Source organism: Podarcis cretensis (genome assembly GCF_951804945.1).
Source record: "Podarcis cretensis genome assembly, chromosome: 4".
Taxonomy (NCBI): Eukaryota; Metazoa; Chordata; class Lepidosauria; order Squamata; family Lacertidae; genus Podarcis; species Podarcis cretensis.
This window is the reverse complement of record NC_137173.1, coordinates 6082174-6097149: the sequence shown is the minus strand read 5'-3', so window position 1 is coordinate 6097149 and position 14976 is coordinate 6082174. Positions and strand designations below refer to the sequence as shown.

The 14976-nt window shown below is 46.9% G+C and overlaps 3 protein-coding genes and 1 long non-coding RNA gene across 4 annotated transcripts in view; 3 read left to right on the top strand and 1 right to left on the bottom strand.

Annotated features, from left to right (window-relative positions):
• The window catches only part of LOC307214917 (uncharacterized protein), a 59216-nt gene extending 50227 nt beyond the window's left edge, over nucleotides 1–8989 (top strand). The window contains exon 2 of the mRNA XM_079974010.1: nucleotides 7151–8989. Coding sequence (XP_079830136.1) covers nucleotides 7615–8748 — 1134 coding nt within the window. The 5' untranslated portion in view covers nucleotides 7151–7614 and the 3' untranslated portion in view covers nucleotides 8749–8989. The remainder of the gene's footprint in view (nucleotides 1–7150) is intronic.
• The window catches only part of LOC307215043 (zinc finger and SCAN domain-containing protein 31-like), a 55016-nt gene that overhangs the window by 2252 nt on the left and 37788 nt on the right, over nucleotides 1–14976 (top strand). The window lies entirely within an intron of this gene.
• On the bottom strand, nucleotides 9523–11498 carry LOC307215245. Its single transcript, XR_013838422.1, has 2 exons — nucleotides 10458–11498; nucleotides 9523–9589 (listed from the first exon to the last, which is right to left on the bottom strand). It is a non-coding gene; the product is annotated as an uncharacterized lncRNA (long non-coding RNA).
• Nucleotides 13824–14976, top strand: part of LOC307214703 (uncharacterized protein) — a 28883-nt gene continuing 27730 nt past the window's right edge. The window contains exon 1 of the mRNA XM_079973617.1: nucleotides 13824–13893. The gene's annotated coding sequence lies outside the window, so the exon portion shown is untranslated. The remainder of the gene's footprint in view (nucleotides 13894–14976) is intronic.

Below are 14976 nucleotides of genomic sequence, written 5' to 3'. Positions count from 1 at the left end.
TTAGAGATGCCCTGTTTCACCTGTGAGAGAAGCAGGCACTCCTGGCATCCTGCTTACCTTTTTTCTTTTGCAGGTGACAGAAGGATGCCAGCAAGACCTCCTGATCCGTCTTTTCATGGGGGCAGAAGAGAAGCAGCGGCTGTGGAACCAGATCAGGTCAGGGGAAGCTGCCTTGTGGGGACAGTGGCCGAGGGATGGAGCAATGTCATGGACTTGTTGGGCACAGAGGAAAGGCGGGAGGAAGCAGCTGGGGAACCAGGAAGGGAAGACGGCTCAGAGCCAAAGGAGTGGAGGTAGAAGAAGGATGTGTGGTCAGAGGGGGAAGAGGGAGAAGCCTGGGAAGATGAGGTGTCAGAAGCTGAAGGGCTTACAGGGCTTAGTGAGCTGGGAGACTCTGTGGCAGAATGCAGAGCAGAATCAGAGGCAGAAGAGGAAGGAGGCGAGTGGGAGAGGAAGGTCGAGAGGCAGAGGTGAGTCAGGATAAGTTAGAGCCACCAGTGGCTCCCTCTCCTTTTGCCAGAAGCCACCCTCCCTGCTTGTCTCTCAGAGCCAGGAGACCCCTTGCAATGCAGGAATCTCTGCTAGATCATCCAAGATAGATGGCCATTCAAAACAGGCTTATTTTATTTCTAGATTGATCACTGAATGCTCAGATTGGTTTCTAAGCAGTGGACAAATGAGGACAAATAGTGGCCTGGATTCACCTAACCAGCCCCATTGGCTGTAAAAAGGGGCCTGCCCCCCATTCCTCCCCCTCTCCATGCGCCCATGAACCCCTGGAATTTGGCTCTAGGGCATTGGGAGGGAACTCCCCAGAACAGCTCAGGAGGAGAGTAGAATGTGGATCCTTCCATCAGGCAAACTGGAATGCTTGTGTAGGCAGAATAACCTGGAAAACACAAAGTGGAGTACCACCTATTTGCACAAAGACGAATACCCATAATTAAAACTTAGAATAAAATAAGCATCCATAAATAAAATGTGCAGCAAATCAATCCTCTTGAAACAACTCCCCTGCATGAGTGCCTGAGGGCCCCGCTCCTGCCACTCACCACCTGGCCCAGGGCGGGGCCTGATAGGCCTCATAAGGATGGTTGCTGCTGCTGCCCCGGCTGCCAGGAGGACTCGGAGCCGTGCAATGTTCTTTTTAAAATTTTCTATTTTCCTTTTTGATTACTTTTGTTGTGGGGGGGTGGGGTGGATGTTAAGACCAGAGCATGTCATTACAGAGGAGGCAGGTTTAGTCGTTGTTTGAGGACTATCCCTCCCTCTGGATCTGGTCTTGACTGGACGGATACTAGAATCAGCAAGCGATACCCACATGACCTGAAGGTGCTGCTGTGCAATGCCAGGTCAATGATTCATAAAACCACTGCCATCTATGACTTGATCATGGATGGAGGACTTGACCTGGCATGTGCAACAGAGACTTGGTTGGATGAAGCTGATGGGCCTGTCCTTGCCGCTGCTTGTCCACCAGGTTTCTCTTACCCACAGCAACCCAGGCCTTGTGGGCGGGGAGGGGGGGTTGCAGTGCCATGGTCAGATCACTTCCTGGTGCAACTGGACTTCTCCGCGACCCTTCCCCTCTGCAGGGAGGTGGGACCGATTCAGATGGTCCGCCCTCGCCAGTTAATGGATCCAAATGGTTTCCAGAGAGTGGTAGGGGATGCTTTATCCCATGTTGATGGCCTTTCAACTGATTCCCTGGTGGCCCGCTGGAATGCGGAGTTAACCAGGGCTGTTGACTGTTTGGCTCCGAAGCGCCCTCTTCGATTGAATGGAGCCCAGACAGCCCTGTGGTTTTCCACAGATCTGAGGGCAATGAAACAATCGCTGAGACGGCTAGAGCTCTGGTGGCGGATAACTCATTCTGAAGCTGACCAGACACAGGTTAGAGCTCAATGTCGAGCCTACCAAGTGGCGGTAGCAACGGCAAAGAAGACTTTCTTCACCGCCTCAATTTCATCTGCGGAAAACAATAGCAGGAGACTTTTCCAGGTGGTTCGCAATTTAGTGGAACCACCTGCTACATCGGGGCCCAGTATGGGCCACATGATCTCTTGCAATGATTTTGCACAGTTTTTTGCAGATAAATTCGCTCAGATTCAGGAAGAGGTAGACTCCACCGTGGAAGCAGGGCTGGGGCAGGAGAGTGCCAGTCTCCTGTCTAGTCAAGTTGCGTGGGATCAATTCCAATCTGTTACCTCCAAGGATGTGGACAGGCTGCTTGGACGATTGAAAAATATCACCTGTCTCCTGGATCCTTGCCCATCCTGGCTTATAAAAGCTAGCCGGGAAGGGCTGGGCGATGGGCTTCGTGGGGTCGTGAATGCTTCTCTCTGTGAGGGAGCCTTCCCAGAACCGCTGAAAAAGGCGGTTATCAAACCGCTTATTAAAGAACCATCTTTAGATGCTGCCAATATGGCTAACTATCGCCCAGTCTCAAATCTTCCATTCTTGGGCAAGGGGATTGAGCGAGTGGTTTCTGAACAATTATAACATCCTTCTGGACCATCTTGAGGGGCTGGGAGATGGGGGCACTGTCATACAGTGGTTCCGCTCCTTCTTCCTGGGCTGTGTTCAGAAAGTGGTGGTGGGGATGAGTGTTCAGACCCCTGGACTCTCACTTGAGGTTGAATCCTGACAAGACAGAAGTACTGTTTTGGGGGGACAAGAGGCGGGCAAGTGTGGGGGACTCCCTGGTCCTGAATGGGGTAACTGTGCCCCTGAAGGACCAGGTGCGCAGCCTGGGAGTCATTCTGGACTCGCAGCTGTTCATGGAGGCACAGGTCAATTGTGTGTCCAGGGCAGCTGTTTATCAGCTCCATCTATTACGCAGGCTGAGACCCTACCTGCCAGCAGACTGTCTCACCAGAGTGGTGCATGCTCTGGTTATCTCTCGCTTGGACTACTGCAATGCGCTCTATGTGGGCCTATCTTTGAAGGTGACCCGGAAACTACAACTAATCCAAAATGCGGCAGCTAGACTGATGACTGGGAGTGGCCGCCGAGACCACATAACACTGGTCCTGAAAGACCTGCATTGGCTCCCAGAATGTTTCCAAGCACAATTCAAAGTGTTGGTGCTGACCTTTAAAGCCCTAAATGGCCTCGGTCCTGTATACCTGAAGGAGCGTCTCCACCTCCATCGTTCTGCCCAGACACTGAGGTCCAGCGCCAAGGGCCTTCTGGCGGTTCCCTTGCTGCAAGAAGCCAAGTTACAGGGAACCAAGCAGAGGGCCTTCTTGGTACTGGCACCCGCCCTGTGGAATGCCCTCCCACCAGATGTCAAAGAGAAAAATAACTACCAAACTTTTAGAAGACATCTAAAGGCAGCCCAGTTTAGGGAAGCTATTAATGTTGAATAGATTATTGTATTTTAGTGTTTTGTTGGAAGCCGCCCAGAGTTCTTGCTGGGGAAACCCAGCCAGATGGGCAGGGTATAAATAAATTATTATTATTATTATTATTATTAGTAGTAGTAGTAGTAGTAGTATTAACCGGAAAGAAACAATAGAGTATTGTGTAGCAGATCATATTTCTGCTGTCCCTTTTTCTTTTAGGATCCGGTGTGCTTTGAAGATGTTGCTGTTCGTTTCACGGATGAGGAGTGGGCGTTGCTGGATCCTGACCAGAGAGCTCTGCATAAGGACGTCATGGAGGAGAATCGTGGGATCGTGGCCTCTCTTGGTAAGGCTCCCTGTGGGATCGTCATATCTGCCTGGAAATTTAAAAAATACCTCTATGGGACCAACCTCATATATTTTTACAGAGCTCAACAGCACTCCCTATAACACCTGGGAACCTAACACCCCCACAATAAAGAGTTAATTACAGTTTTTTCTTTGAACAATCTCAGCTTCAGAATTGTTAGGAAAACTAAGTAGTTTCAGGTTTTTGTTTTTGCTCCTGTCAGTCTTGGGTTGACCATAGAGACGACTGGCAGCAAAGCTCAGGTGCTGCCAGCCAGAGAAGAAGCAGGCCTAGGGAGAGGAGAGTTAGCAACTGAAGTCAGAGAGGAGGGGGGGAGGAACTGTAATCTGAGCTCTGAAGAAAGGGGAGAAGAAAAAGGGAGACGGAGTGACAGCTGTGTGAGAGCTACAGGAGTGAGTCAGAAGTTGGAATGCAGGAAGGTCTCAGAGGTCTAATCTCAGAGGTCTAATCTCAGAGGTCTGAAAACTGGTCGAGACAGGTGAAAGATACTGGAAGAGAAGGTGGGGGCTTCCGTGCTGGGGAAGGGGGAGGAGCTCAGTCTGGGCAACTCCATCTTGTGGGGAGGACGAAGAGTAGAGGAGCTCCGTCCAAGTTTGTTGTTTTAGCAATACATCTGAAATTATTAACAGCCAGAGTCTTCTCACGTTTGTGGGAGAGACCAAGCCATAACAAGGACTGACATTGGAGATGGCGGGGATGCCATGACTGGGCCAAACAAAATCCATCCCAGAGAAGAGCTAGGCTTATGGAATCTCAGGTAGCAGTAGCAGTGATGAGGATGAGGATGATACAGTGGTACCTCGGTTTACAAACTTAATTTTTTCCAGAACAGGTAGCACTGTAGTAGTAATAATAATTTTTTGTAATGGTTGGCTCTCCCACAGAAGCGAGACACCGGCGGTAATTATCTCAGGTTTATTGTTCAAACACATAAATCACTCCGGAGCTCCTTCACTCCGTGTCTGACTTCAAGTTTGCAGTTGCCAAGTCTAAACTCCGCCCCTTCCTCTTCTTCCAAGAGGGGAAAAAACCCTTTCGCTTCTGCTCTTTCCCCTCCTCTCACTGACCTTTTTGCGCCTTCAAGTTTTGGGGCTAGCTACTCCTGGCCTCTCCCCTTCTGTCTCTGAGCTAAGATTGGTATTTTGTGGATCTTTGCTATCTGCTGCCTGCTCTCTGTTCTCTGAAGCTCTGCCACTCGGCTGCCCCTCCTCCCTCTCACATTCCAGCTCACATTCCAGTGTCCTTATCTCTCTTTGCCTGCTTTCATACATTCCAGCCTCTGTCAGCTCCAGAACAAAGCTGACATTTTTATTTCTACCCTGCCCATCTGGCTGGGTTGCCCCAGCCACTCTGGGCGGCTTCCAACACATATATAAACATGAAACATAAATAATAATATTCTGATGCCATATAAAAAGAACATTAACTTAAAATGAACAACTTATACTGGTGGCCAAAATTGTGGAAACCTTTTGTGAAAAGTGTATTTCTGAGGTTTGATGTCTCATAACACCACTTTTGTGTGGAGTAATACCATAAAATTATATATCAATGGAAAGATAATTTAATGAAGAATGTAATGCAATGACTTTTATGAAGGAGTATTTATTGGAACAGCAGTCATAAAGAAAAAATGTGAAACCCTTGGTAACCATTGCTAACCTTTAGCTTTCATTACGGCCTTACAACGCCTTCCCATGAAGTGAACCAAGTTTTTAGTTCTGCAGCTGTAAGAATGTGAAACCAAGACTGAATTACGGCCTCTGTTAATTGGGCTTTATTGCTGGATTGCTTCTAACAAAGAATTTTCTTTAGTTGGCTCCATAGATTTTTGATTGGGTTAATGTTTGGGCTATTCCCAGGCCCTTACGGCAGTGGAATAGGATTATCTTGAAAGCACCGTTTGCACACAGCAGCAACATGACATGGAGCTGAATCTTGTTGAAATAGAAAAATAAATAAATAAATAAACAAACAAACAAACAAATAAATAAATAAATAAATATGCTTCAGTATCTGTGAAAGATAGCCTGTGGAATGCTTCAGTTTGGGCTAAAGTATTTCATTTATGTATTTTGGGGCACTTACATTCCCATTAATGACGCAAATTCTGCCCACACCTTTTGCTGCCATGCAACCCCAGATCATCACACTATCTGGGTGTTTCACGGTCGGTGTAATGCAAGTAGCATGTAAATCTTCTCTGATTCTTCTCCTCGCGTATTTCATGCTATCACTACCAAGCAAGGAGATTTGGCTCTCATCCCTCCAAATAACACTGTCCCATTGTTCCACTACTTAACAAGGGTTTAGTCATGGCGTGGTGTAGTGGTTAAGAGCGGTAGACTCGTAATCTGGTGAACCGGGTTCGCGTCTCCACTCCTCCACATGCAGCTGCTGGGTGACCTTGGGGCAGTCACACTTCTTTGAAGTCTCTCAGCCCCACTCACCTCACAGAGTGTTTGTTGTGGGGGAGGAAGGGAAAGGAGATTGTGAGCCGCTTTGAGACTCCTGAAGGGGAGTGAAAGGTGGGATATCAAATCCAAACTCTCCTCCTCCTCCTCCTCCTCCTTCTTCTTCTATCTTTTCAAGCTTTGCTTGAGTGATAGCAATGGCTTTTTCCTTAGAACTCTAACATTTAGACCAATCCTTGCACTCAACTTCACATTACATTGTGCCATGTCATCTTGTATACACCCAGATGATATTCTTCTGTCATGTAGGGACAGTCTCTCTATTCTTTGATCGTCACTTGCCTTTGTGCACCTTTTCCTGCTTTTACCGGTCTGATTTTGTAGTCACTGAGTCTCCTTATACCTCTTCCAAAATATAGAAATGCCAGCTTTGGTTAAGTTTTCCCCAATTTTTCTTCTAATTTCTTCATAACTGTAGCCCTGTTCACTTAATAGTACAATTTTACATGGCTTTCTGGGTGACCAGTCAACTCTTTGTGCCATTTCTATAATTTTATTAGGTTTTTCAACCTCACTAAATGAAAGAAGACAGAAAACCAACCAACTTGTTAGCAATCACGTAACACACTGACAAAAGTCAACCTAAGCAAGTTGTGCTTCCTTTTACTGGTTATTTGGCTATAATGTTTCATAGAATATGGATAGTTAAACCAACTTTGTTGAATTGCATTCTTGATTAAATTATCTTTCCATTGATATAAAATTTTATGATAGCACTCCAAAAGAAGCAGAGTTCTGAGCCATCAAACCTCTGAAATGCACTTTTCTCCAAAAGGCTTCTGCAATTTTGACCACTACTGTATATCAAACAAAGCAACATTCAACAACACATCAGAATCTCATAATAAATATGTTGATTAATGACAAACAACACAGGTAATGAACACCCCCCCCCGAGCTCCCTTCAGTTCTTCTCCATTTGTTCATGAGTGTCTAACCCCTTTTTGTCTCCATTGCAGATTGTAATGAATCGGAAATCGAGAACAAAGGTGACCAAGATAAAATCCCCAGAGAGGAGAAGCCACGTAAAAATTTAGAGTGTGGAGAAAGCTGCAGTCAGAGCTCCCATTCCACTTACCATCAACAAAATCTCATTGGAAAGAAACCATATCAGTGTGTGGAATGTGGAAAGAGCTTCAGTAAGAAGGACAGTCTTACTTCCCATCAAATAATTCATACAGGGGAGAAACCCTATCAGTGTGTGGAATGTGGAAAGAGCTTCAGGAGGAAAGACAATCTCACATTTCATCAAAGAATTCATACAGGGGAGAAATCCTATCAGTGTGCGGAATGTGGAAAGAGCTTCAGTCACAACTCCAGTCTCACTTCCCATACGCGAATTCATACAGGGGAGAAACCCTATCAGTGTGTAGAATGTGGAAAGAGCTTCAGTCAGAGTTCCCATCTCACTTGCCATCAAATAATGCATACAGGGGAGAAACCCTATCAGTGTATGGAATGTGGAAAGAGCTTCAGGAAGAGCTGCGATCTCACTTGCCATCAAAGAATTCATACAGGGGAGAAACCCTATCAGTGTGTGGAATGTGGAAAGAGCTTCAGGAGGAAGGACATTCTCACATTTCATCAAAGAATTCATACAGGGGAGAAACCCTATCAATGTGTAGAATGTGGAAAGAGCTTCAGTCACAGCTTCAGTCTCACTTCCCATAAGCGAATTCATACAGGGGAGAAACCCTATCAGTGTGTAGAATGTGGAAAGAGCTTCAGTCACATCTTCAGTCTCACTTCCCATAAGCGAATTCATACAGGGGAGAAATCATATCAGTGTGTGGAATGTGGAAAGAGCTTCAGTCACAGCTCCAGTCTCACTTCCCATAAGCGAATTCATACAGGGGAGAAACCCTATCAGTGTGTAGAATGTGGAAAGAGCTTCAGTCAGAGCTCCCATCTCACTTGCCATCAAATATTGCATACAGGGGAGAAACCCTATCAGTGTATGGAATGTGGAAAGAGCTTCAGTCAGAGCTCCCATCTCACTTGCCATCAAATAATTCATACAGGGGAGAAACCCTATCAGTGCTTTGAATGTGGAAAGAGCTTCAGCCACAGCCACAGTCTCACTTCCCATCACAGAATTCATACAGGGGAGAAACCCTATGAATGTGTGGAATGTGGAAAGAGCTTCACTGATAGCTCTTCTCTCACTTCCCATCAAAGAATTCATACAGGGGAGAAACGCTATCAGTGCATGGAATGTGGAAAGAGCTTTAGTCACTGCCACAGTCTCACTTCCCATCACAGAATTCATACAGGGGAGAAACCCTATCAGTGTGTGGAATGTGGAAAGAGCTTCAGGAGGAAGGACCAACTCACTTGCCATCAAAGAATTCATACAGGGGAGAAACCCTATCAGTGTGTGGAATGTGGAAAGAGCTTCAGGAAGAGCTCCGATCTCACTTCCCATCAAACAGTTCATACAGGGGAGAAACCCTATCAGTGTGTGGAATGTGGAAGGAGCTTCAGGAGGAAGGATCAACTCACTTGCCATCAAAGAATTCATACAGGGGAGAAACCCTATCAGTGTGTAGAATGTTGAAAGGGCTTCAGTCAAAGCTCCAAACTCACTTCCCATAAAAGAATCCATTCAAAGGTCAGAAAAACCATTTTACAGCTTTAGGAGCTAAGAAATCCGCACCTTTATTACCTGGCATTTGGCTGATTGACATCTAATGCCTTTTTAACATGTGGTGTTTTGTGTTTGTATGTTGTAACCATCCTGAGACCTGTAGGTATAGGAATAGGCGCCAATGCTTAAAGATCTAGGCGTCTCGCCCCCCCCCCATAAAATATTTAAGGAGGCCTGTGGGGTTTGCCCTCCTAGGCGTGTGACATCATTCTGGGTCATAAGGAAAGGGTTAACTAAGTATAAAATGATTAACCAATAGGAACCCAAGGGAAGGAGTTAGAGTTGTTAAGAGATGAGTCTGGAGTTAGAGGAGGGAGCATAAGTCTGTGGGTTGGGCTAGTCTGATATGAGAGAGTGAGAGAATTTGTTAAGAGGAGTCAGTTAAACAGCTGGGATAATCACTTAGAAGGTATTAGGAAGGTATAGGCCGGTAAAGAAACTAAGGTTAAGAAACTGACAAGAAAAATTATCTGAAACCATAAACTATAAACTTGTTAATGCTTATAAAATAAACTTGTTTATTTGGCTTAATGTTAACAAGTGTCTAGACTCAGTGTGTACCTGAGAGAAATGGGTTGGTGGCAGCGGGGAAGCGATCACAGTGGTGGCACAGGGATCAATAGACTGTCAAACATCTGGGGACCCTGTGTGGTCGCCAAAAGGCCACCCCCCAGGTTATTTTGGTTTTTTTCCAAATGCAACCTTTTATTCTTCTGCAACTTGCCATACAATTTCTCTTTCAATTTGCCCTCTTATAAAACAAAAAAAATAAACACACAAAGGAGGGAAACAAAATACAAGAAAATACAAATGTGGACAGGTCCCATCTTTACTGGCCAAACTTGGGTCCCCAGCAGCTCCCGGACTACAGTTCCCATCATCCCTCCCCATTGGTCCTGCTACTTAGGGATGATGGGAGTTGTAGTCCAAAAACAGCTGGAAACCCAAGTTTGCTTTAAAGGGAAGGTAGGCTGGCCCTGTGACACCCTCTGCTGGACAAAAGCACTGCCCCAGAATCTGAACCACCCCCAGTACTGCTAATTGGAATTTAAAGAGCTCAAAACTGAAGTTTGATCGGCACTTCAACCTCTAGTCAGCTTCTAGGCGCTTTCTGCACCACCTAGAGTACCCACAGAATTGTGGCTTCTACTGGCAACACACAGAGGAGAACAAATGAAAGACAAACACAAGGGGCAGGGAAAAACCTGGAAAGGGCCATACCAAATGGACATCCGGTGTGAAGAGGTCATTTCCCCACTGCTGAACAATGCCACAGGTAGAGGAGATGGAATGCTAGAAGTGTCTCTGGGGCAAGGGGAGCTGCTGGGAAATTGAACTACGGGCTCAAAATATTACTGTTTTAAAAGGCAGCTTCCTGGTAGCTCTGCATCACCTGGAGCAAGAGATCTTGTTCTGGCTCCAGCAAAAGTCAGGCTGTCAGTTCCTCACAACTGAAAGTCCCGGCAGCGGGGATAAGGTCTTTGGGATCCTCTCCCTCATAGCTGTCAACTTTTTCCTTTTGTTGCGAGGAATCCTATTCGGAATAAGGGAATTTCTCTTCAAAAAAGCGAAACGTTGACAGCTATTCTCTCCCTACTCTTGTTTCCTCCAATACTCACCATCGCTGGATGACGAAAGCCTGTGGCACATCTTCAAGAAGAGAAAAACAAGTAATAAATGAAATAAGAAGCTGAGAAAATAAGAATCCACTGATTGCCTCGCCTTGTCCTCCATCAACTGCCACCAACTGCTCTCTCCTCCACTCGCCTCACTGCTAACCCAAAATGGCCGCCTGCAAGTCTGTGGTCCTTGTCACCATGGCAACCCCCCTCCCCCTGGACCTGGGCCCACCTGGCTTCACCTATTGGGAGATGATCTATAATGAAATGAAAAAAAAGTTTTAAGATAACCTTTGTTAAAAGATCAGAAGCGTTTTTATTAGGAATTTTAGGGCAGGATTTACCAAAAGATAAGGAAAATCTATTCATGTATGTGACAACAGTGGCCAGAATTTTACTAGCTCAAAGATGGAAAGGGGATGAAAAACCAGCGACAGAACACACTGGCAAGAAAAGTTGATGGAATAGGCTGAAATGGCGAAGCTAACTGAGAGACTTAAAGATAAGGACAATAATGACTTTAAAAAGGATTTGGAACCTTTTAAGATGTATATACAGAAACAATGCATAGAAATGAACTCACTGGCAGGATTTGAGTGATACACTTACAATGGACAAATACAAACAGAAAATGCAGTTATGAGGTAAAAATGAGAAGGAAGAGACAAATGTTATAACCTTCATTTTAATATATAAGGAATACAAATTTATAAGAAAAAGAAACAGAGATGTTATAAACCAGGAAGGGAAGTTGGGGGAATTTGCATGGCGGGGGGGGGTGTTAATTGAAATTGTAAAATGTAATTTGAATGTTTGATTATGTTAAAATTTCTTTAATTAAGTTATATTTTTAAAGAAAGAAAAGCAATGGCTCCTCTTACTTAGGGGCCCCACAGACCTCATGGGACACCAGAGCAGATTCCCTTGTTGCTTTTTTGAGTCAAGCAGCAATGGGGGTTGCATTTCCTTATTTCCAGGAGGGCTGTTGCTAAAGCACATGACATGCTCTTCACACTTAGTTATCTATTAGGAACACAGGCACAAATTTACTCACATACGCAACCGGAGTGTAGGACGGAGGGGCTCACAGCATCAACACACAAACAGATCTTGCTTCTCTATTAGTCGCAGCTCTGGATCCGTCACAGAGCAAGCTGGTTTTGGGGTTTCCCACAACTCTCTCTGGGTCTTGCTTTTCTACCTAGCAGCCAGGTGAGATGGGAGGGGGGAGGACAGCCCCCTCCCATTAGCTGCAGCTCTTGCAACCCAGCTCCTTCGTTGGGGATGCTGAGGAGGACACTCTATGGCCAGGAAAGGCCCTTGTCTTGCCAAGAAACTTGCCTGTGGGAATCATGCATCCATAATGCTATGGAAAGGGTGAATGTCTTCTAGAATTCTCTAGTGTCACCAGAAGAGTAAGCCGTTCTTTTCAGTTAGGTCTGTTCTCAACTGCAGAGGATGATCAGCCTTGGGAGCCTCTTGGGGAGATGGAAGTGATGAAAGGACTGAATCCATGAGGGAGAGCTACTTGCTCTGAGATGGGGGGGACCTTAGGGCAAAGGCCAGCAGAGAAGGGATGCTGTTGGCCACTAGTTTCCGCTCTTCCCCACTTTCCCAAAGGGCGTAACATCAGAGGTTCTGCGGGAGGAAAGAGCGTCTCGGAGTCAGGGGCCTTTCTGGGCCAAAGCGGCCCCCACCGCCCCCACCACGGAGTCCCTGGCACTCCTGGACCATGAGGGTTGCCAACTTTAGTCTTGGACCAAATTGGGGGCTAATCTGTCAGTATTTCATTCTCCCATTGCTAGTGTACCATGATATCCATGTTTACACCTTCTGTACTGTCGGTGTAAGAATGGAAGTCAGTCTGTAAATCACTTCCATCCGTTCTTCTCATTTACTCTGACCGAGGAGGAGACAGCTGTGGAAGACAGCTCACGCCATGTTTCTTTGTTATTTTCGGCTGTAAATAAAGCTTGATGTCACATTTTAACACAGTTTGCAGCACATCTGCAAAGAGAAGGACATGGGGACAGGTGAGTCCGTCCCTGAGCTCCTGGCAAGGCTATTCCAAGAGTTTTCTCCTGGATTTCAAGCCCTACTGCAGGGGAGGAGGGACACCCCAGACCTTGGGGCTAATCCTGGCCTCCTTCAACCAGAATGTGGCTCCCCAGGCTAACAAGATCGTCAATATCTGGTTTCACTCCACCCTTTTAAAAATTAAATAACAAAATAGATCCCAACTTTCAGAGCATGTAAATCAGGCTAGATTCACGACCCTGGCAGGCTGGATTCATCCTGTGGAACATACCGTATTTTTTGATCTGTAAGACTTTTTCCCTCCTAAAAAATAAGGGGAGTTTGTGGACCCCTGGCCTACACTGACTAGCAGCTGCTCCCCAGAGTTTCAGGCAGGGATTTCGTCCAGCCCTTGCAGGAGGTGTCAGGGGTTGACCCTGGGACATTCTGCATGCCAAGCAGATGCTCTAGGGCTCCCCATATTTCCCTAGCCTTTCAACGTTATGCTATTAGCAACCGTAGAGATTCCACCTGCCTCTTTCGAAAGGAGAACACTCACCTGAATAATAATAATAATAATAATAATAATAATAATAATAATTTATTTATATGCCACCCATCTGGCTGGATTTCCCCAGCCACTCTGGGCGGCTTCCAACAAAATATTAAAATACAATAGTCCATCAAATATTAAAAGCTTCCCTAAACATGATAACAGCAACCATTCATTTTCAGTCCATTGAATTAGCGATTAAGCATTTCTGGAAAGGGAAATGGCATACTTTGTATATTAGCATAAAAAGCATGCATGAGAAAGTATTACTCATTTGCTCATTTAATTTATTACTCGTTATTACTCATTTTGGCAGGGGAAAGGTCTCCCTTGGGAGGTGGGGGACTCTCCTTCCTTGGAGGTTTCTAAGCAGAGATCGGACGGCCATCTGCCATGGGTGCTTCAGCGGAGATTCCTGCATAGCTGGGGGTTGGACTAGATGACCCTGGGATCCCCTCCTCTCTCTCCACTCCGGAATTCCAGGAGGAGCTTCCTTGCCTCCTGCAAAGCCCTTTTCCCTGCAAGCTCTTCCTCTGGTTTCTGGCCAAGGGAGGGAGATGCTCAGAGTCCAGCCAAGAGCCTCACCCCCAATAGGATATCTGGGCATGGGCCTAGCCAGGGGGGCAGTTGCCCCCTAAATCCATAAAAAATAATAGAAATCTGAGGTTGTGCCAAGCGAGAGAGGGCTGAGCTGGAGGGACTCGGCTTGGCAAGGGTTAAAGGGAAGTGAGCTGCCTTCCTAGAGAGGCCAGGAAGCAAGAGGGGGCTGGTCCTCCAGAGCCAAGGCCCCTCCCTCCCTCCCCAGTCCTTTCCTTGCTTTGGGGTCTCTCCTGCAAGGGCTGCCTCGCTGTCCCCTCCTGGGATCTGGTGAGTCTCCTCTCTCTCCCCCCAGAGGGTGCAGGGGGGAGACGGGGGGGGGGGGTCCCAGGGCTGCAGCAGGGGAGGATGCCTGGGGGGCCTGATCCGGGAGGGGCCAGGTCTGCCACGCTCTCCTTCCTGGAGATCAGAGGATCCCTGACTCCCACAAAATCTCCCTTTTTAAAACAAAGAAGTCCCTGGGACTTTAACTCTGTGTGACATCGCTCAGCCTCATTGCACAACAGAGGGAACATGTGCAAGTGGTTTTCCAAAGCTGGACGAGGAGGTGGACTAGCTCCCCCGCCCCAAAGAAAACCCCACGTGGAGGAAGGAAGGAAAGGTGGGAGAGAAAGGCCAGGAACAAAGAGAGGGATCCCAGCCCATACTCTGGCTGCTGCATTGCAGACCAGTTTCCCAGTCGTCTCCAAGGGCAGCTCCCCACGGAGGCCACTGCAGCAATCCCCTCGCACCCAGAGCATGGCATCCCAGGACCACATCCTCGCTGTCCCAAAGGGATTGTTGATGGAAAAGCAGCCAGAAATGGGCGCTGCTACTCACTGAACCTGCAGGGACCTTGGCATCAATGGCTGTGTGTGTGTGAAGCTATCTAGCGGTGAAATAAGAAGAAATTACCCGCCTAAATTTCAAGGGAGATGTCTTTGGCCTGCCCACTTGGACCTCAGGAGATTGGTCAGATACATACCTGGCCCTCAGAGCAAATAAAAAGGGTCCCCACCCCAGGAGTCTGTCTGGAGAGCGGCAGAGAGTCCAAGTGCAAGAAAAGGAGACAGAAGCAGGGGAGGGGGGGAGCAACTCCTGAGGACCCCCGGGTGAGGACCCCCACTAGAGCCAAGCCTCCATTTTCACAAGATACAAACGATTCTCTTGTCAGTTGGTTCTGACTTCATGCATTGACTGGAAGGCAGCAGAAACTGGTTGATTAATCTCCCATAAATCCCTTCAGTTGCCTCCACATTTTGCATTGCTAGAAGGCTAGAGACTTAGTTCTTCTCCTCTTACTTTTCAAAAAGCTCATGGTCTGGGATGCAGTACAGTCCAGCCCTGGTTCCCAGCAAGACTCATCCATGCTTC